The 22,752-nt window shown below is 43.3% G+C and overlaps 1 protein-coding gene across 1 annotated transcript in view; it reads right to left on the reverse strand.

The window, feature by feature from the left end:
- Positions 1-326: 326 nt before the first annotated feature.
- Positions 327-22,752, reverse strand: part of lrp12 (low density lipoprotein receptor-related protein 12) — a 35,010-nt gene continuing 12,584 nt past the window's right edge. The window contains exons 3-10 of the mRNA XM_055875932.1: positions 15,117-15,252; positions 12,375-12,577; positions 7,931-8,109; positions 5,396-5,626; positions 4,957-5,178; positions 3,626-4,095; positions 3,153-3,285; positions 327-2,300 (exon numbers count right to left, since the gene is read on the reverse strand). Coding sequence (XP_055731907.1) covers positions 1,353-2,300; positions 3,153-3,285; positions 3,626-4,095; positions 4,957-5,178; positions 5,396-5,626; positions 7,931-8,109; positions 12,375-12,577; positions 15,117-15,252 — 2,522 coding nt within the window. The 3' untranslated portion in view covers positions 327-1,352. The remainder of the gene's footprint in view (positions 2,301-3,152; positions 3,286-3,625; positions 4,096-4,956; positions 5,179-5,395; positions 5,627-7,930; positions 8,110-12,374; positions 12,578-15,116; positions 15,253-22,752) is intronic.

Consider the following 22,752-nt stretch of genomic DNA (forward strand, 5'->3'; position numbering starts at 1 on the left):
ACCGTGGTTAGCTGAATACTAACGTTAGCCAGTAAACTGGCTAGCTTCTGGCTAGCTTCTATTGTGGATTTCAGATTTTAGGTAAATAATACTTTTTTTTCTTTTTTTTAATTGGTTGCAGGAGAGTGTTTTGAAAAACAAAACAAAAAAGAAAATATATAAAAGATATGCGAAAAAAGATGTAAATATATATATATACACGGGACACGACAAGACGAGGACAAAGGACGTCTGACTGCTATGCCATCTTGGATGGAGAGGAATTTACTATTGACTTTGAGCATGACAAATTTCACCTCATATCCCAACAAAGAAACACAAACAAGTTAGCAGGATGAATGCTTTATTCTGAGTTTCTACATGCAGAAAACAGTTATGTTTATATACTTGTTTTTCAATGTATCACTTTAACAAAAAAATAGCACAAGACAATTTGACATGCATCTTCTCAATTAATCACTACTGAAAATGAAATAAATATACACAGTGGCACAAGTATTCTCAGTACCAGAACACTGAGGTTACCAAAACAGTAACAAAACAATAAATACAACAAACATCTGTGGATGTTATACAACGTTTTCGTCTTCAGAAAGAGGTTCTCTGCAATTTACTTTTCATAAATAAACTGCTCTTGCTAAGATCACGCATTGAGAACACATCAGTACCTTTCAATAGGAAAGCCTCCCGTTGAACTGAAACAAACATACCATCACACGGTAAGCCACAGACACTCAGAGCCCTCACCCTCACATTCCCTAAACCGAAGGGGAAGAAACAACTGACATCAAATAAAGCTGACAGCTATTTTTAAATCTCGTCTAGCTTTTCACAGGCTCTAGTTTGTTAATTGTCCGCACTCTATACTTGGTCTCTCTCGTACCATTATTCTTGAACATAAAAAGACAGCTTATTTATTCTGCTTCGTCCCAAATTAGTGTAAGAAGAAGAGGTGCTGTGGCTGCGTTGTTATACGCCTCAGTCCCACTCTGCTTGCCTTGAGTTAGGCCTAACTCACACTCACAGGTGCATGGGCAATTCAACTTTTGCTCGGCAAGACAAAGTCAAGATTCAGTAGTTCTACTCCCCAGTTCCCAGGCTGAGTTGGAACTCCCAAGGGAAAGGTCTGGAACTGGAACTTGGAGGGGAGGAGGGCAGAGATTGTACCATCTGATGAATACACCAAGAAGACTGCAATACAGTACGAACCACAGACTTTTCAAAAACGGGGCATAAAAATTACATTTAACCCCCGCCCTCTTCCAGAGAAAATAAATGGCAAAGTTTGACAGGGACAGTCCATTTTTGACAGTCAGTTGAGTCATACTCTAACGTCATTTAGGTTAGAGCTATTAGCAGAGCAGAAGTAACTCGTCATCGCTATTGGTCTCCGTCTTGCCTGTGGCCTCCAGACAGGCGTCTGGGATCTGTGCGGTGTGAACCATGCTACAGTGTTCACAGGGCCCGTTCCGGCCCAGGGACACCCGGCCTGACCTGAGAGAGGCTGGGGATGATAGGCGGGGGGCAGCCTGATCTAGACCTACCTCCAGGCTGAGGAGCCTGGAGGTCTCGCTGGTGGAGTCAGTGTCCGAGGCAGCATCCGACACAGGGATAAGCAGCTCCACGTCGTCTTCGTCCTCCCTGGTCCCTGCTCCATGCTCTAGGTGCCTCAGAGGGCTGAGGTTCTGGGTTCCCCCACCCGAGGAGCCTCCGGAGCGGCCCAGGGAGAAACGTACCCAGCGCAGGCTGCGGGTGACGCGGCTCAGGGCACTGCTCAGCTGGCTCCTCCCGGTCGCAGTACACTGAGGCTCTGCTGCCTCTCCCCCTGGGGTCTCTATGGTGTGTGTCTCCACCACTGCCGGGCTGGCCCTAGCCCGGTGGCTGTCCCTACGGCTGGGCAGAGGGGCGGGAGTGATGGAGTTTGTCGACACCGAGACGATGGCCTCCACTGCAGTTGCCGGAGGGGTCTTTACGGGGAGGGGGGCTACAAGCCCCCCCACGGCCCCAGGGACATCCCGACGCTCGCTCTCTGTATCTGTGTCGTCCGAGTCGAGGGGCAGCAGCCCCCGGTGGGGTCCAGCCCTGTCGGGTTCGTGGGCCGAGCAGCCACCGTTACCGCTGCTGGTGCTGTTGTCCTCGCCGTCAGCAGACACCAGGGCCAGTGAGCCGGAGCGCCGTGAGCGTGTGAAGTTGAAGAGGCGTTGCCAGATGTTGCTGTGGCGACCGGAGGTGGGCAGGTGGATGGAGGTGAAACCCAGCTGGGAGCGAACAGCCAACCTCAGGTTCTCCAACACAGACGCCTGGACAACACACAGGGAGAACAGCAAGACTGTTAGTATCACCAATCAAATAATAAATCAACAGTTTACACAGTCCTTTACAGTAAGTAACCCAATCTATTATAGATCACAATAAACATCAAACTCCTGAGATGTGAATCTGAAGGTCATTGGGAAATGTGTCTCCCAACAGAAACCAGGAAAGGCTAGAGTTTATCCCACATAGTTGTAAGCTGGCGGCAAACGGGACTGTTTGTTTGGATTTCCATGACAAAGGCTTTATGAGGAGAGAAAAGTTGGTGCTGAACAAACTTGTTGGAGGAGTGGCTATACAGAGAAGCAGGCAGGACAGCTTGATTCGTGGCTGAGGCTCCGGACGTGTCCGTGTTTGGCTGACTAACTGTGACTCTCCTGGCCGCTACCGCGATCCTCCCTCCACTCAGAGACAAACGATGCTTCCTCCCTCCACTCCAGTTACAAACTGCTTTAAATCAATTATTTCATTTCACCCGAATATCTTTTTTTCCCCTTTTTGTCTGTACACTGTAAGCTCAAATAAACCTTACTATATATAAACGGCCATATACTGTAAACATACAGCGGTTACTGTTTAACTAAACAAGCCCAGTCAACTTCCACTTAATTAATCACAGTTAAACCGCTTCAACTTTTGTTACTGAAGCCGGGTTGTTAGACATTACACAGTTGATTCTTGGTGTCTCCAATCCTATGACAAAGATAGGCATTCACGTCCGGACTTGAAATGTGCACTCTTAACACAGACTTGCAGACAGCTTGAGTCGTGTATGGACAAGGGGATCACATCTTCCGAGGAGAACAAGAGAGGGCAGTTTGATCTAGATGTAGACTTGCCTGGTTGCCGGAGCAGACAGGGAAGTCCTCCACGGGGGGTATGAGGCCCTGGGCGATCAGCTGGCCATACGACGGAGGAGCCTCCCTCCTCAGGAGCTCAGCCTCAACCCTGGACAGCTGGGTCTCAAATGACCTGGGGAAACAGTTAGAGGGATTCAAAGGAATGGAAGCAACAAACACAACCAGATCAGTTAGATGTACAAAAAGAAAAATGCATTTCAAAGTTCATTCAGTGTCCTTTGACGGAGAAAAAAGACAGAAATCAGAGAGCTAACTAGCTATTTGAATCCAAAGAAAGCATTTATAAAAGCCTAAAGACTAGTCTGGATTACCAATCATCTGTCGTAGTAGGTGTGAAACATACTTAAGCTGTCATAGCAAACCACACAGACAGAAATAAAGTCTTATGACTTATGTGGGCGCTGTATAACTGCTTAACAACTGTGTAATAACAAGGGGTCTGAGTTTATTACCTGCGCTCAAACATCCGGAGGGAGTAGAGCTTGCAGGTGCAGCCCAGAGCGATGACCAGCAGCAGGCCACAGATGAGACTTCCTATAACCGCCGCCGTGATGACCCGTGTGGGCACGATGACCGGACAACTCTCCTCGTCGCTTCCGTCGCCGCAGTCGTCCTGCGCGTCACACACCCAGCTCTCAAACACACAGCGGTTGTTCTTACAGTGGAAGTTACCCGGCTGGCAGAAGAAGCAGTTCTTCTCGTCCGAGCCGTTGGGGCAGCGGTTCTGGTAGTTGCAGCGGTCCGAGCGCGGGTAGCAGGCGCCATTTCTGGAGCAGGGAAACTCATCCTCCTGGCAGGTGCTGCAGTTGACCTCGTCGCGGCCATTGGGGCAGTGCCAGTAACCGTCGCAGCGTTGCTGCTCCGTGTAGCAGCCCCAGTTGCCCCCACACGGGATCTCCCAGGGCAGACAGAAACCGTCCACCTGGCAGGAGATGAGGTAGATTAGGTAGATTCATTGATAAGTTGATTCGAGGGCATCCGTAATGATTCCAAAATAAAGAAATCGAGACTTTTCAAGGGAGAGGTTAAAGGGAAATATCAGAAGCACTTCTAGGTCAGTGTGATGTTTTTTTTTTACACATATTTGGCCTCAAAGAAAATGGGTCTGGGTTTCGTGCGTCTAACGATACACGATACACCCAATGCCAAAAATACGGAACGAGATCAGAAAATGTAAGTAAGTCCTGCTTTGTGGCATTTCGCAAAGCCTCTGATATACCAATCGCACTATATATTTGTGTGCGTGTAGATATTGTTGTACTTCTTCGATAGAGCCATTGGATGTCTTTCAGCGGATTCATTCCTATATATACAAGATGATACATCAGAAATACTACAGCTCTGTGTGGGGCAGTGCTTCCCGCCCTGGTCCGTCGTGCATTCGGTATGAATGCTGGATCTTGTGGTACACTATGAGCAGAAGAGTAGACAGGAAGTCAAAACGTCCTAATTCTGCCAGTGAAATGAAAACGAGCTTGTTGTATTTATATTTATGAAAAAAACGTATCGTTGTTACTATTCTATATACAGTGGCAGAGATAAGGCTTAAATGTCCCTTTAAATAAACAAGATTGTTGGTTTTGATTTTTTTTTTTTAAATGCTTTTCTCCCGCGCAATAAATAAGAAGCTAGTATGCAACGATGTGGGTACCTCGTACTATATTTTGCTATATTATATTTATACTATATTTTGAAAACTATTCATTGAATCAATCGGCCCTAGCAACCAAACCAATAGCAACTAATCGATTTGGAGAAACTTGGGTTGAACTCATGCGCCTACCTGGTAGGTGACATTGAAGCCCCTTGCCGCATTGATCTTGTCAGCGTAGAAGTGAACACGCAGCTGGCCCGAGGACGAGACCACGGCCATGGGGGCACGGGAGTCGAAGGCTGTGAGGACGCGGAGTAGACGGCGAGGGTTCTCTTCCAAGCCGTCGTACACCTTGACGTAGTCCCCATAGCCCGTCCCGTCCAGCTTGAAGTCCATGAAACGCAGGATCACCTGGAAACAATCCATTAAAGAATTAATGAATGATTTTTAAATACATAGTCTGCGTCTGGTGAGCCTTTGTCAAAAATAGTTTACCATATAGCGTGTGATTTCAGACAAACCCATAGTTGTCTCAGCCATGTGAATACCGTACAACAATACACACATACAAAAAAATCATTGAGGATTTTTTGTATTTATAAAATCAACAGTCCTAGCTACATCCAACCTTGCGGTGGTCGCCTGTGTCGATAAGCCAGGTGCAGTTGCTGCCTGGTGGGTAGAAGTCAGGGTAGTTGGGCGAGCTGAAGGTGCCGTAGAAGTTCCGCAGCCACTCGCCGCAGGTGGGCACGTCACAGTCGATCTCGTCACCAAGGTCCTGGCAGTCGATGCTGCCGTCACATTTGAGCGACTCGTGCAGGCAGGTGTAGACGCGGGTGTAGCGGGACAGGCAGGGAAACTGAATGATAATTGTATTAATTCATAATATTAATATTATTATTTTATTTTACAAATTTAAAATACATAGTTTCCTCGGCCATGGGAGTACAACAAAAATCGTAGAGGATTGAAAACAAAGTCTACAAACGTATTTTCAATTGTGGTCCTTGTTTTTATCAAGTGGGCAAAATAATGGACAGCTTGCGCAAGATTGGCTGTACATTAGACACCCCAAAAGCACTTTATATTCAATTAAATTGGAAAATACATACAGAAAGTATTCACACCCCTTGACTTTTTCCACATTTTGTTGTGTTACAGCCTTAATTTAAAGTCGCCTAAATTTAGATTTTGTGTCACTGGTCTAAACACACACAATACCTCATAATGTAAAAGTGGAATTATGTGAAAAACATTTTCTACAAACTAATTTAAAATGAAAAGCTGAAAATGCTTGAGTCAATTAGTTTCCAACTCTTCTGTTATAGCAAGCCTTAATACGTTCAGGAGTACAAACTTGCTTAACAAATTACGAGAGTTAAGAGAGTGGCAGCGATGGGACAAGACTACCAATTAGATATCACGAACATTGGAGAGAAAAAGGCAAAAAATTAATCATTAATGACTGGAAAATGGCTGTCTAGCAATGACCAATAACCAATTTCACAGATCTTAAAGAATTTGAAAAAATCATTATATGCAAAAAGTATACAATCCAGGTGTGTAAAGCTCTTAGAGACTTACCCAGAAAGAGTCACAGCTGTAATCGCTGCCAAAGATGATTCTAACATGTATTGACTCAGGGGTACCAGTCAAATGTTTGGACACACCTACTCATTCCAGGGTTGTTCTTTATTTTTACTATTTTCTGCATTGTAGAATAATAGTGAAGACATTAGAACTATAAAATAACACATATGGATTCATGTAGTAACCAAAAAAAGTGCTAAATCAAAATAGATTTTAGTAGCCACCCTTTCCCTTGATGACAGCTTTGCACTCTCTTGGCATTCTCTTCATGAGGTAGTCACCTGGATTGCATTTCAATTAACAGGTGTGGCTTGTTAAAAGTTAATTTGTGGAATTTCTTTCCTTCTTAATGCGTTTGAGCCAATCAGTTATGTTATGACAAGGTAGTGGTGGTATACAGAATATAGCCCTATTTAGTGAAATACCAAGTCCATATTATGGCAAGAACAGCTCAAATAAGCAAAGAGAAACGACCCCCCATCATTACTTTAAGACATGAAGGTCAGTCAATCCGGAGTTTCTTCAAGGGCAGTCGCAAAAACCATCAAGCGCTATGATGGAACTGGCTCTCGTGAGGACCGCCACAGGAAAGGAAGACCCAGATTTACCTCTGCTGCAGAGAATAAGTTTATTAGAGTTACCAGCCTCAAAAATTGCAGCTCAAATATATGCTTCAGAGTTCAAGTAACAGACATCTCAACATCAACTATTCAGACACTGCGTGAATCAGGCCTTCATGGTCAAATTGCTACAAAGAAACCACTACTACAGAACACCAATAATAAGAAGAGACTTGCTTGAGCCAAGAAACACGAGCAACGGACATTAGACCGGTGGAAATCTGTCCTTTGGACTGATGAGTCCAAATTTGAGAGTTTTGGTTCCAACCGCAGTGTCTTTCTGAGACGCAGAGTAGGTGAACGAATGATCTCCGCATGTGTGGTTCCCACCGTGAAGCTTGGAGGAGGAGGTGTGATGGTGCTTGCTGGTGACACTGTCTGTGATTTATTTAGAATCCAAGGCACACTTAAAAAGCATGGCAACCACAGCATTCTGCAGCAATACGCCATCCCATCTGGTTTGCGCTTAGTGGGACTATAATTTCAACAGCACAATGACCAAAAACACACCTCCAGGCTGTGTAAGGGCTATTTGACCAAGGAGAGTGATGGAGTGCTGCATCAGATGACCTGGCCTCCAAAATCACCCGACCTCAACCCAATTGAGATGGTTTGGGATGAGTTGGACCGCAGAGTGAAGGAAAAGCAGCCAACAAGTGCTCAGCATATGTGGGAACTCCTTCAAGACTGTTGGAAAAGTATTCCTCATGAAGCTGGTTAAGAGAATGCCAAGAGTGTGCAAAGCTTTCATCAAGGCAAAAGGTGGCCACTTTGAAGAATCTAAAATATATTTAGATTTGTTTAACACTCTGTTGGTTACTACATGATTCCATATGTGTTATTTCACAGTTGATGGGATCACTATTATTCTACAATGTAGCAAATAATAAATAGAAAGAAAAACCCTTGAATGAGTCCAAACTTTTGACTGGTACTGTATGTAAATGAGATACCTGGTTGAAGGCACAGGGCTGGAAGGAGAATGCTGCCGAGGGGTTGGGCTGTACACACAGCTCCTCGTCAGAGTTGTCACCACACTCGTCCATGGTGTTGCACTTCCACGACTCCGGGATGCACTTTCCGTTGGAACAGTGGAACTGGTCCAAGTCGCAGCTGATCATCTCCGATTTTCCTGAAATTAGGAATATTAGGAAATACTAGGACTGTGGCGGTCATGAAAGTTCGTTAGCCGGTGTTTGTCAAGCAAATATCTGTCGGTCTCACGGTAATTGACCGTTAATTAACATAAACACATTTTGCATCTCCTGGCTTCCACACATCCCTGCCACTGATGCAGACTTTTGGAACATGTACATTTTAGAAAGTAAAATAAATCCATGTAATATGGCCTACGTCTTCACAATAAATCCATTATATATTTTAAAACAGGTCTAAAGAAGCATGATACGAAGAAAATGTTGTCCTTATGTTTGGTCCTGATCTGGCTATGCCAAATGGCTGTGGGCTACACTAGTTCATTTAGCAGACAAGATTTGCTTAGAATTCCGTGGCATTATTTTATAGTATGAAGTATACAATTGAACAAAGCTGAATAAAATAGAAAGGACATTTTCTCCAAACAATTTGAGGGAGTGCGCACGTGCGGCTATTCTGTGTTGAGCGGTTAACAAAGAAATACCTATTCCTATATGCTTCATTTAGAGTTATTAGTGTAACTTTCGTTATACAAACTTTGCGATATATGTTTTGATTTTAAATACATTGTAAGGCTGCATGATGAGACTAATGATGACTTGAAAAAAGTAGCTTGAAATGAGCTCTGCTTTGTTTCTTGAGTAGGCTGTACTAGAGGTCGACCGATTATGATTTTTCAACGCCGCTACCGATTATTGGAGAACCAAAAAAAGCCGATACCGATTAATCGGACTATTCATTAATTTATTTGTAATAATGACAATTACAACAATACTGAATGAACACTTTATTTTAACTTAATATAATACATCAATAAAATCAATTTAGCCTCAAATAAATAATGAAACATGTTCAATTTGGATTAAATAATGCAAAAACAAAGTGTTGGAGAAGAAAGTAAAAGTGCACGTTTAAGTTCCTTGCTCAGAACATGAGAACATATGAAAGCTGGTGGTTCCTTTTAACATGAGTCTTCAATATACCCAGGTAAGAAGTTTTAGGTTGTAGTTATTATAGGACTATTTCTCTCTATACCATTTGCATTTCATATACCTTTGACTACTGGATGTTCTTATAGGCACTTCAGTATTGTCAGTGTAACAGTATAGCTTCCGTCCCTCTCCTCGCCCCTACCTGGGCTCAAACCAGGAACACATCGACAACAGCCACCCTCAAAGCATCGTTGCACCTCGCTCCACAAAAGCCAGGGGAACAGAGCAAGGGGAACAACTACTTCAAGGTCTCAGAGTGAGCTACGTCACCGATTGAAACGCTATTAGCGCGCACCCCGCTAACTAGCTAGCCATTTCACATCGGTTACACCAGCCTAATCTCGGGAGTTGATAGGCTTGAAGTCATAAACAGCTCAATGCTTGAAGCACAGGGAAGAGCTGCTGGCAAACGCACGAAAGTGCTGTTTGAATGAATGTTTACGAGCCTGCTGCTGCCTACCACCGCTCAGTCAGACTGCTCTATCAAATATCAAATCATAGACTTAATTATAACATAATAACACACAGAAATACGAGCCTTATGTCATTAATATGGTCAAATCCGGAAACTATAATTTCGAAAACAAAACGTTTATTCTTTCAGCGAAATACGGAACCGTTCTGTATTTTATCTAATGGGTGGCATCCATAAGTCTAAAAATTCCTGTTACATTGTACAACCGTCAGTCAATGTTATGTCATAATTACGTACAATTCTGGCAAATTAGTTCGCAACGAGCCTGGCGGCCCAAACTGTCGCATATACCCTGACTCTGTGTGCAATTAACGCAAGAGAAGTGACACAATTTCCCTAGTTTAATATTGTCTGCTAACCTGGATTTCTTTTAACTACCTATACCTCTGTGTATTGATTTTAAGAAAGGCATTGATGTTTATGGTTAGGAACATTCGTGCAACGATTGTGCTTTTTTCGCAAATGCGCTTTTGCTAAATCATCCCCCGTTTGGCGAAGTTGGTCTTCACACAGTTTGCAACGAGCCAGGCGGCCCAAACTGCTGCATGTAGCCTGACTCTGTTGCATAGAATGCAAGAGAAGTGACACAATTTCCCTAGTTAAAAGAAATTCATGTTAGCAGGCAATATGAACTAAATATGCAGGTTTAAAAATATATACTTGTGTATTGATTTTAAGAAAGGCGTTGATGGTTAGGTACACATTGGTGCAACGATAGTGCTTTTTTCGCGAATGCGCTTGTTAAATCACCTGTTTGGCGAAGTAAGCTATGATTCAATGATAAATTAACAGGCACCGCATCGATTATATGCAACGGCAGAACAAGCTAGATAAACTAGTAATATCATCAACCATGTGTAGTTAACTAGTGATTATGTTAAGATTGATTGTTTTTTATAAAATATGTTTAATGCTAGCTAGCACCTTACCTTGGCTCCTTGCTGCACTCGCATAACAGGTAATCAGCCTGCCACGCAGTCTCCTCGTGGAGTGCAATGTAATGGACACCATGATTGGTGTCCAAAAATGCCGATTACCGATTGTTATGAAAACTTGAAATCGGCCCTAATTAATCAGCCTTTCCGATTAATCGGTCGACCTCTAGGCTGTACACATTACATCAGTCACTCATTCACAATTTGACAACCACTTGATAATGCTTAGAATAAATATTCCAAACATAGTCTGGGACAGTTGTGGGATGCGATAGATCCGAAATTAATACAACCACTAGCATCAAAATACCTTTTTACGCAATGTGGCTGACGCAACAGATCAGAACGTTTAGCTTAAAATGTTGATAAACTATTAGGCTATTTCTTCACATCATAAGCGCAGCAATGCGCCCATGGTAGTAGGCTATAAGCGCAAATGTTCCATTAGCGGACAACACCATTATCATAAGCGGAAAACACCATTATCAGAAGTGACCACAAATGCAATTATGCATGTAATAGTTTTCACCATAAAAATGCACCATTATTATAAAAGTATCTTCCCCAAACTTGAAACTCACACACTGCTTGGGTCTGCCAGTTAGGCTCTACACCCCTTGTACAGCGGATTAATATGCTTAATTTTAAGAAGTTATTTGGCCACTTTAGCTGATCCAAACCTTATCAAAACATATAGGGCTTTGGGCTAGGCTACTATGATTTGAAAAAGTCGCAAAAAATGCAGGGCATCATTCACAAGTGATATTATATAATTCACAAGTGATAGACGAATATTGTCACCCATCAGACTATTCTTGATTTAATCTTGTTTTTACATATACTAAATAATATATGTGTGAAATTTGTTTTGGATTTAGAATGGACCATTATCATGCACCTGTATCGAAACAGGGACAGCGTGAAAAAAATACATGTCATCTATGCACTTAAATAGTGAATGGAGAACGCTTTTCCCCGTGGTTTATTTTCATGCCAGCCAGGTAGGCTATACTCCTGTTGTAAAGATAAACAATGTGCTTAATATTAGGAAAGTTGAGAAATAAATATAGTAGGCCTAGTCTATAGAAAGGTGCTGGGATCCTCCTCTTTAGTAGAGGCCATCACTCTGTTTTCTCACGCAATTGCATAGCATATAGAAATGTTGCCCAACATGAGCTCATGAAGTGTTTGATTAGATTTTCGATTACATTTGCATTGATGTCAGAGTGATTAGAGGGACAATAAAGTGCTGAGTACCAGGCAGTTAAGCAAGTTTGGTAGGCTACTATATGACCAGCAGCAGCATCAGAGCTTGGAGAAGCCTAATTTACAGTGACTAAATGGTCACGTGGAATTTGACTGCCTTCATGACTCGTGACCGCCGGTGTGGCAGAAATCTGGTCACCGCAACAGCCCTATGGGAAATACCACCATTTAATGCACTGTGTGACCATTTAAAAATGTTTTACCATTAGTGACAATCAAGCGAAAATTGTAGGCCCATTTAGTTAAATTATGTACAATGATAGTGCCTATTGATCAAGCTGTGCACCATCAACATTATATCTGCAGAATCAATTTCTTCACACGTTAATTTATAGACGTACGTGAGCCTCTGATCCTTTGTCTTTTTACACGTTTGAAAATCCAATGCTTGGAGACAACAGAGAGAAAAGCAGAGAAAGAGGACAAAAAAACTAAAAGCTGCTTTCTCTCTTTTCTCTTGGGGGTAGGAACATCCTCACCACCAGTAGACATCTGTCCACATGTCATCTCTGATCTGACCGTACAGTAGTCCTTGCTACAGATATAAATAGCATGATTCTGCGAGCGGTGCTACCTGTTATATAAGACAGCCTGAAGCCCTTGCCGGTCATGATGTCGTCCGAGTGGAACTTGATCCACACGTGGTCCAGAGAGGAAATGTAAGGGGCTGGGATGGATGAGCCACATGCCCGGTATCCGTCCAGGTTCTTGTAGGTGCTAATGGAGATCCAGTCCAGGCCGCAACGGTGAGAGCTCTGGATCTCAAAGTCCTGGAAACTGGGGGGAGAAATGGCAAAGGGTTAAAAAAGGTTTCCCGACAGTAAAAACCACTCATGTACTGTACATTTCACAATTTAGTAAGTTAAAGATCGAAGAAAACCACATATCTAGTCGAAGTCTGTAAACTGGATGTCACCGATATGAGCGACTTTCATAGGGTACATGCTAGAAAAAAAGCAAACAGTTGAAATAAGTTTCCCAACAATAAAGATGATCAATGTATTTCCCTGATATGACTAGTTGACTTTCCTCCAGGGTTAGAATACATTGGATGAGACATAACCAATAACTGAACTGCTTTTATTTTTTAAATAAAGAGAGTAAAACCACTTATATTACTAATGTGTAGAACCATGACTTGCGTATAAGCACTACTAACCTATTACTAACACATTCACTAATTTAGTGAATTTATCAAGTGTTGTTTGCATGCCCTGTTGCCCATTTTCTGTTTGTTCTTAACCACTAAACAGGGTCTATTTCTGTGCTGGTAACCATGGACACAGCACTGCCATAAAGAAAAGGCAAGTTGCTGTCAGCACTCTGGTCAGTGCTCATCCAGAGGCGGCGTTCCTAGTGGCCAGCGACTTTAACACAGGGAAACTTAAATCCGTTTTACCTCATTTCTACCAGCATGTAACATGTGCAACCGGGGGGGGGGGGGGGGGGGGGATCTAGACAACCTTAACTTCACACACACAAAGATGCGTACAAAGAACTCCCTCGCCCTCCATTTGGCAAATCTGACCATAAAGCTATCGTCCTGGTTCCTGCTTACAAGCGAAACTAAAGCAGGAAGGACCAGTGACTCGCTCAATACGGAAGTAGTCAGATGACGCAGATACTAAGCTACAGGACTGTTTTACGACAGGACTGTTTTACAACAGGACTGTTTTGCTAGCACAGACTGGAATATGTTCCAAGACTCTTCCGATAGCATTGAGGAGCACACCACAATAGTCATTGGCTTCATCAATAAGTGCATCGATGACGATGTCCCCACAGTGACCGTACGTACAGTTGAAGTCGGAAGTTTACATACAATTAAATAGGAGTCATTAAAATTTGTTTTTTAATCACTCCACAAAATTCTTGTTAACAAACAATAGTTTTGGCTAGTCGGTTTGTGCATGACAAAATACATTTTTCCAACAATTGTTTACAGACAGATTATTTCACTTATCATTCACTGTATCACAATTCCAGTGGGTCAGAAGTTTACATACACTAAGTCGACTGTGCCTTTAAACAGCTTGGAAAATTCCAGAAAATTATGTCATGGCTTTAGAAGCTTCTGATTGACATAATTGGAGTCAATTGGCTAATTGACATCATTTGAGTCAATTGGAGGTGCACCTGTGGATACATTTCAAGGCCTACCTTCAAACTCAGTGCCTCTTTACTTGACATCATCGGGAAAATCATATGAAATCAGCCAAGACCTCAGAAAAAAAATTGTAGACCTCCACCAGCCTGATTTATCCTTGGGAGCAATTTCCAAACGCCTGAAGGCACCGCCTTCATCTGTACAAACAATAGTACGCAAGTATAAACACCATGGGAACACGCAGCCGTCATACCGCTCAGGAAGGAGACGCGTTCTGTCTCCTACAGATGAACGTACTTTGCGAAAAGTGCAAATCAATCCCAGAAAAACTGTCCCTGGCCTCTAGGTGTATCGCTTCTGGATGAGCATTGTCTTGTTTGCTTATGGCCTTATACAGCTCTTGAGTGTGGTCTTAGTGCCAGCCTCGTTTTTTGTGGTAAATAGACGGCTACGAAAAATAAAGATGAAAACTCTCTTGGTAGATAGTGTGGTCTACAGCTTATCATGAGGTACTCTACCTTAGGCGAGCAATACCTCAAGATTACCTTAAAATTAGACATTGCGCACCAGCTGTTATTGACAAAGACACACACCCCCTCCCCTTGGCTTACCGGACGTAGCTGTTCTGTCCTGCCGATGCACGTAAAACCCAGCCAACTGTATATTATCTGTGTCGTCGATTAGCCACGACTCGGTGAAACATAAGATACTACAGTTTTTAATGTCCCGTTGGTAGGACAGTCTCGAAATGAGCTCATCCAGTTTATTATCCAGTGATTGCACGTTGGCTAATAGAACGGATGGTAGGGGCGGGTTGAGGGGGTCAACTAAAGTGTTTTGCCTTGCTTAGGGCCCCCAGTTACCCAACCCCCATATGGGCCCCCTACCTCCTCTCTTCCCCATCTGCTGATTAACACTTATTGAGTGCAGGCTTCTGTAGTTGGCGGTTGCAGTAAAAAAAAAAATCTCTGCATTTTTCCCCACCTCAACTGCCCCCTACGGGCTTGGGGCAGGAGGAATCGGCCCCTGCATTAATCAGGCCCTCTTATCGCGTGGGCAGTGTACACATCCAGCTAGGCTGAGGAGGGTACAGACTGAGGGAGGGAGATACTGAGGGAGGAGAGGAGGAAGAGGGAGAGATGGATCGAAGTGCTGAGGAAGAGAAGCGGTATAGATTGTGTAGAGGAGATGGTGTAGAGCTAGCTGTACCTGATGGTGATGATTTCCCCAGGGTTAGCCCTGATGTTCCAGCTGCAGTTGATCCTGGAGGGGTACTGGAAGGGCCAGCCAGGGCTGGTGATCACTCCACTGGACGCCCTGATCTGCTCTGCCACATCTCCACAGGCTGGACACACACACACACACACACACACACACACAAATGAGCATTTAAAGTGATAATTTCAGGCCGGAATTTTGGAAAGTAGTGCTCACAAGCCAAAACGGGTCACCAAAGATTGTGTTCCGCCTTACATACAGTTGAAGTCGGAAGTTTACATACACTTAGGTTGGAGTCATTAAAACTAGTTTTCAACCACTCCACACATTTCGTGTTAACACACTATAGTTTTGGCTAGTTGGTTAGGACATCTACTTTGTGCATGACACAAGAAATTTTTGCAACAATTGTTTACAGACAGATTATTTCACTTATCATTCACTGTATCACAATTCCAGTGGGTCAGACATTTACATACACTAAGTTGACTGTGCCTTTAAACAGCTTGGAAAATTCCAGAAAATGATGTCATGGCTTTGGAAGCTTCTGATAGACTAATTGACATCATTTGAGTCAATTGGAGGTGTACCTGTGGATGTATTTCATGGCCTACCTTCAAACTCAGTGCCTCTTTGCTTGACATCATGGGGAAATCTAAAGAAATCAGCCAAGACCTCAGAATTTTCTTTTGAGACCTCCACAAGTCTGGTTCATCCTTGGGAGCAATTCCCAAACGCCTGAAGGTACCACGCTCATCTGTACAAACAATAGTACCATGGGACCACGCAGCCGTCATACTGCTCAGGAAGGAGACGCGTTCTGTCTCCTAGAGATGAACGTACTTTGGTGCGAAAAGTGCAAATCAATCCCAAAAAAACAGCAAAGGATCTTGTGAAGATGCTGGAGGAAATAGGTACAAAAGTATCTATATCCACAGTAAAACAAGTCCTATATCGACATAACCTGAAAGGCCGCTCAGCAAGGAAGAAGCTACTGCTCCAAAACCGCCATTAAAAAAAGCCAGACTTCGGTTTGCAACTGCACATGGGGACAAAGATGGTACTTTTTGGAGAAATGTCCTTTGGTCTGATGAAGCAAAAATAGAACTGTTTGGCCATAATGACCATCGTTATGTTTGGAGGAAAAAGGGGGAGCTTGCAAGCCGAAGAACACCATCCCAACCGTGAAGCACGGGGGTGGCACCATCATGTTATGGGGTGCTTTACTTCAGGAGGGACTGGTGCACTTCACAAAATAGATGGCATCATGAGGCAGGAAAATTATGTGGATATATTGAAGCAACATCTCAAGACATCAGACAGGAAGTTAAAGCTTGGTCACAAATGGGTCTTCCAAACAGACAATGACCCCAAGCATACTTCCAACGTTGTGTCAAAATGGCTTAAGGACAACAAAGTCAAGGTATTGGAGCGGCCATCACAAGCCCTGACCTCAATCCCATAGAAAATTTGTGGGCAGAACTGAAAAAGCGTGTGCGAGCAAGGAGGCGTATAAACCTGACCCAGTTACACCAGCTCTGTCAGGAGGAATGGGCCAAAATTCACCCAACATATTGTGGGAAGCTTGTGGAAGGCTACCCGAAATGTTTGACCCAAGTTAAACAATTTAAAGGCAATGGTACCAAATACTAATTGAGTGTATGTAAACTTCTGACCCACTGGGAATGTGATGAAAGAAATAAAAGCTGCAATAAATCATTTCTCTACTATTATTCTGACATTTTACATTCTTAAAATAAAGTGCTGATCCTAACTGACCTAAGAAAGGGAATTTTTACTTGAATTAAATGACAGGAATTGTGAAAAACTGAGTTTAAATGTATTTGGCTACGGTGTATGTAAACTTCCGACTTCAACTGTGTGTGTATCACGTCATTGTTCTCGAACCCTGCACTGTGCACAAAGAGAGTAAATAAAAGATGTGCTTGGATCCACCATGCAACCTCATTGGACAATACTGGGCTGACCTGATCCCGCCTACCATTTTTACCTTGCAACCTAATTGGGCATGATTCCCCCTGCCAATAAACATTGTCCATCATGCTAGGTTGTTGTTAGCTACTGATTTTCTATCACCCTTTGTTGCATGGTCGGAAAAGACTATGGCAAAATATAATAAAATCTGAGGACCTTCAGAAAGTATTCACACCCCTTGACTTTTCGCAAATTTTGTTGTGTTAAAAAGTGAGGGAAAAAATGTATTTCATTTTCATTTTTGGTCAACAATCTACAGAAAACAGAAAAAAACTATACATCTTGATTAGATAAGTAAGGTTAGAAACACCTAAGATATTTTTCACACCTGGATTGTACAATATTTGCCCATTATACATTTTTTTTAATTCTTCAAGCTCTGTCAAGTTGGTTGTTGATAATTGCTAGACAGCCATTTTCAAGTCTTGACAGATTTTCTACACTGAATGTACAAAACATTAGGAACACCTGCTCTTTCCATGATTTAAGCCCTATTCGCATGGGACTAATTCTACTATAGAATGTCAGTTATGTAATTATTACCCCAGCATGTCCATTTTTTCAGCGGACGATTCGGACGGAATTAGTTCTACCAAACTGCCGCTGCAATTCTTTTTTTTCCTCATTCAAAATTGGCTCTTCCTGGCGTGAAGATATTTCAAATATCTAAGGATGGCCTAATATTAGCCTACAGTTCAGAGAAAGTCAAAATAATAATGCATATCATTAAGAAGCATGAACTGTAACCTATCCAGACATTTAATTACCTGACGTGTACGGCAATTTAGCAATTCATTGGCAGAATATCATCCACTTCATCTTTTAAAACTGAAGTATCGCACTAGGAAAGTTGATATATGACAAAACAGTTCATCTGAAGGCTATATGCATAGTACTTTGTTCTAAGCATCAAATTGTCCAGATGTTCTTACCCAAACTGGGTGAAGCACCTGTTCAACTCTGTAATATCCCTCAAAACAGGGGCGTGAAGATTCACACAGGATAATTATGATCTGAAGATCTGGGAGTTTGCCCAAAAACAGTAGGTTTTTAGTGCTGGGATAATAACCTTCCTGCCAAGTAAAAATGACTGACATGGCCGATTTGAATGGGACTAAATCAAATCAAATCAAATGGGACGTAAATAACAGATGTTCTCTTCACAGTCCACGCTGTTCCATAAGGTATATTTTTATAAATCGGATTCTAACGCTTGCATCTGTTTCCTGATGTGGAATTGGGTGTCTGAGCTGTGTGCTAGTAGTTTAAACAGACACCTCGGTGCATTCAGCATGTCAACACTTCTTACAAAAACAAGTAGTGATGTCAATTTCTCCTCCACTTTGAGCCACGAGAGATTGACATGCATATTATTAATTGTAGCTCTCTGTGTAGATCCAAGGCCTAACTGTGCTGCCCTGTTCTGAGCCAATTGTAAAAAGCCAAGAGCTTTTTAATGTTATTCATCTTTGTTTCATAGTATAATTTCTTCTTCTTATTTAGTTCAGTCTCGATTTCTCAATTTGCAGTACATTTGCCAATCAGTTGTGCAGCCAGACTTATTTGCCTCAGCTCTCTCAACCATACCATTTTTATATTCTTCATCAATCCACCGGGATTTAACCGTTTTTAGTCATTTTCTTAAATGGGTGCATGCTTATTAGTAACTGGAATAAGCAATTTCATAAATGTGTCAAGTGCAGCGTCTGTTTGCTCCTCATTACACACCACAGGCATACAAATATTGTTTATATCAACATAGGAATCACTACAAAACTTCTTGTATGACCTCGTGTGACTTTGGTTTTCCTAGATATTATTACTACATTGTGATCACTACATCCGATGGATTTGGATACTGCTGTCAAGCAAATGTCTGTAGCATTAGTGAAGATGTGATCCAATATATGTTGATGATTTCATTCCTGTGCTGTTTGTAACTACCCTGGTATGTTGACTGATAACCTGAACCAGGTTGCAGGCACTGGTTACAGTTTGAAGCTTTTTATTGAGTGGGCAGCTTGATGAAAGCCAGTCAATATCACAATCACACAGAAAACATACCTCTCTGTTGATATTACATACATTTATCAAGCATTTCACATGTTATCCAGATACTGACTGTTAGCACTTGGGGGTCTATAGCAGATTCCCACCAGAATGGGCTTTAGGTGAGGCAGATGAACCTGTAGCCATATTACTTCCAACATAATTTAACATGAGATCCTCTGAGCTTTACAGGAATGTAGTTCTAAATATAAACAGCAACACCACCACCATTGGGATTTCTGTCTTTTCTGTTGATGCTATAACCATGTGGCTCAGTTGGTAGAGCTTGGCGCTTGATTCCCACGGGGGACCAGTACCAGAAAATGCATGAACTCACTACTGTAAGTGGCTCTGGATAAGAGCATCTGCTAAATGACTAAAATGTCAAATGTATATATTACTACCACTGTATCAAAAGGTATGATCTATAATCCATCCTCCTTATAAAACGTGTTTTTTTTACCAAAAAGGTATTGAAAAAGTCAACAAACGTTACACCCATTCAGCTGCAATAATCACATAGCCAGTTGTGAAGCGAAAGAATTCTGCTAAAGCGTTCAATGACACGATTCAAAGAGGGCACAGGGCCAGATATGATGGGTATTTTATTAGTGTCAAGCAGAGAATCAGTCAGCTCTTTAAAATCCAGTTTCAACTGTTCAGAGCTGACTTCATAATGTCATTAAAACCCACATGGACTACGATAGAATTGATTTCCATGTCCTGACGTAGTACATTCGCGAGCAGCTTAGTAATGTCATTTACTCGAGCTCCGGGATAGGACATTGTTTTTGCACCAGGAACAGTCATTTCTTATCATGGAGCTGCCAAAATCACAGCTCTGGCGAGAAGGATGAGGAAATTCGCCCACTTCCAACGCTTCACAGGATTCGGAGAACCCTTTAAGGATGGGCGAGTGGCAGGATAACTTGAGTCAGTTGCTCCTGGTGCCTGGTGCAGGCCCGATCGATCCAGAGCAGGAAGGTTGCTGATGCCGACTTCGAAATCGTAGGGGACTGAGTAGGCACGGCGGCCGAGAGACACAGGTACCACCAGTGACTAAGGTGCAGGAGATCAGGCTCCAGGGCGGCGAAACTATTAGTTGTTTGTATCTGCCCGTCGTACGGAGTGTGCTAGCCTCCCTACACTGGCTTCCTGTTAAGGCAAGGGCTGATTTCAAGGTTTTACTGCTAACCTACAAAGCATTACATGGGCTTGCTCCTACCTATCTTTCCGATTTGGTCCTGCCATACATACCTACACGTACGCTACGGTCACAAGACGCAGGCCTCCTAATTGTCCCTAGAATTTCTAAGCAAACAGCTGGAGAAAGGGCTTTCTCCTATAGATCTCCATTTTTATGGAATGGTCTGCCTACCCATGTGAGAGACGCAGACTCGGTCTCAACTTTTAAGTCTTTACTGAAGACTTATCTCTTCAGTAGGTCATATGATTGAGTGTAGTCTGGCCCAGGAGTGTGAAGGTGAACGGAAAGGCTCTGGAGCAACGAACCGCCCTTGCTGCCTCTGCCTGGCCGGTTCCCCTCTCTCCACTGGGATTCTCTGCCTCAACCCTATTACAGGGGCTGAGTCACTGGCTTACTGGTGCTCTTTCATGCCGTCCCTAGGAGGGGTGCGTCACTTGAGTGGGTTGAGTCACTGACGTGATCTTCCTGTCTGGGTCGGCGGGAGATCTTTGTGGGCTACACTCGGCCTTGTCTCAGGATGGTAAATTGGTGGTTGAAGATATCCCTCTAGTGGTGTGGGGGCTGTGCTTTGGCAAAGTGGGTGGGGTTATATCCTTCCTGTTTGGCCCTGTCCGGGGGTATCATCGGATGGGGCCCCAGTGTCTCCTGACCCCTCCTGTCTCAGCCTCCAGTATTTATGCTGCAGTAGTTTGTGTCGGGGGGCTAGGGTCAGTTTGTTATATCTGGAGTACTTCTCCTGTCTTATCCGGTGTCCTGTGTGAATTTAAGTATGCTCTCTCTAATTCTCTCTTTCTTTCTCTCTCTCGGAGGACCTGAGCCCTAGGGCCATGCCTCAGGACTACCTGGCATGATGACTCCACCTGGTCGTGCTGCTGCTCCAGTTTCAACTCTTCTGCCTGCGGCTATGGAACCCTGACCTGTTCACCGGATGTGCTACCTGTCCCAGACCTGCTGTTTTCAACTCTCTAGAGACCGCAGGAGCGGTAGAGATACTCTTAATGATCGGCTATGAAAAGCCAACTGACATTTACTCCTGAGGTGCTGACTTGCTGCACCCTCGACAACTACTGTGATGATTATTATTCCACCATGCTGGTCATTTATGAACATTTGAACATCTTGGCCATGTTCTGTTATAATCTCCACCCGGCACAGCCAGAAGAGGACTGGCCACCCCTCATAGCCTGGTTCCTCTCTAGGTTTCTTCCTAGTTTTTGGCCTTTCTAGGGAGTTTTTCCTAGCCACCGTGCTTCTACACCTGCATTTCTTGCTGTTTGGGGTTTTAGGCTGGGTTTCTGTACAGCACTTTGAGATATCAGCTGATGTAAGAAGGGCTATATAAATACATTTGATTTGATTAGCCTGCTTTGCGCCAGGCCGCTGTCTTCAGCTTCCATGGCTCGTAACATGCGACCATCATTGGATTTGCATGCTCCTCTTGCTGTGCTCCTTCGACTCCACTATCAGATGGGGGAGGAGAAAAAGAAGATGGCTCCCGTGGAGAGCGTACTCTGGGCAACACCGGCCAGTCGGGCAACAACAAACAGCAAGGCAGAGATGCATCCAACAAATGCGAACATCGTCTAGCCACCGGCGTAGAAAAGGTAAACATTCCAATCTGCGTTTCCCCCAGTTTCTTACGTAGGTTTGGAATTTCTTTGATCAAGGAAACCACTTCAATCCTATAATCCTCGGCAAGCAAACAATTGCCACATTGTAACTCCGAGTGATTTGTATTTACTATGGATCCCCATTAGCTGATGTAAAAGCAGAAGCTACTCTTCCTGGGGTCCGGCAGAATTAAGGCAGTTATACACATTTAAAAACATTACAGCATTCACAACACACTAAGTGTGTGCCCTCAGGCGCATACTCCACAACCACATATCTACAACACAAAATCCATGTGTACGTGTGTGTATAGTGCGTGTGTTATCATATGTGTGTTACTTCACATTCCCCGCTGTTCCATAAGGTGTATTTTTACCTGCTTTTTAAATCTGATTCTACTGCTTTCATCAGTTACCTGATGTGGAATAGAGTTCCATGTAGTCATGGCTCTATGTAGTACTGTGCGCCTCCCATAGTCTGTTCTGGACTTGGGGGCCGTGAAGAGACCTCTGGTGGCATGTCTTGTGGGGTATGCATGGGTGTCCGAGCTGTGAGCTAGTATTTTAAAACAGACAGCTCTGTACCTTCAGCTTGTCAACACCTCTTACGAAGATTGACATGCATGTCATTATTGTTAGCTCTCCGTGTACTTTTAAGGGCCAGCCGTGCTGCCCTGTTCTGAGCCAACTGTAACTTTCCCAAGTCCCTCTTTGTGGCACCTGACCACACTACTGAACAGTAGTTCAGGTGCAACAAAACCAGGGC

The sequence above is a fragment of the Salvelinus fontinalis genome, chromosome 22, assembly GCF_029448725.1.
Source record: "Salvelinus fontinalis isolate EN_2023a chromosome 22, ASM2944872v1, whole genome shotgun sequence".
Taxonomy (NCBI): domain Eukaryota; kingdom Metazoa; phylum Chordata; class Actinopteri; order Salmoniformes; family Salmonidae; genus Salvelinus; species Salvelinus fontinalis.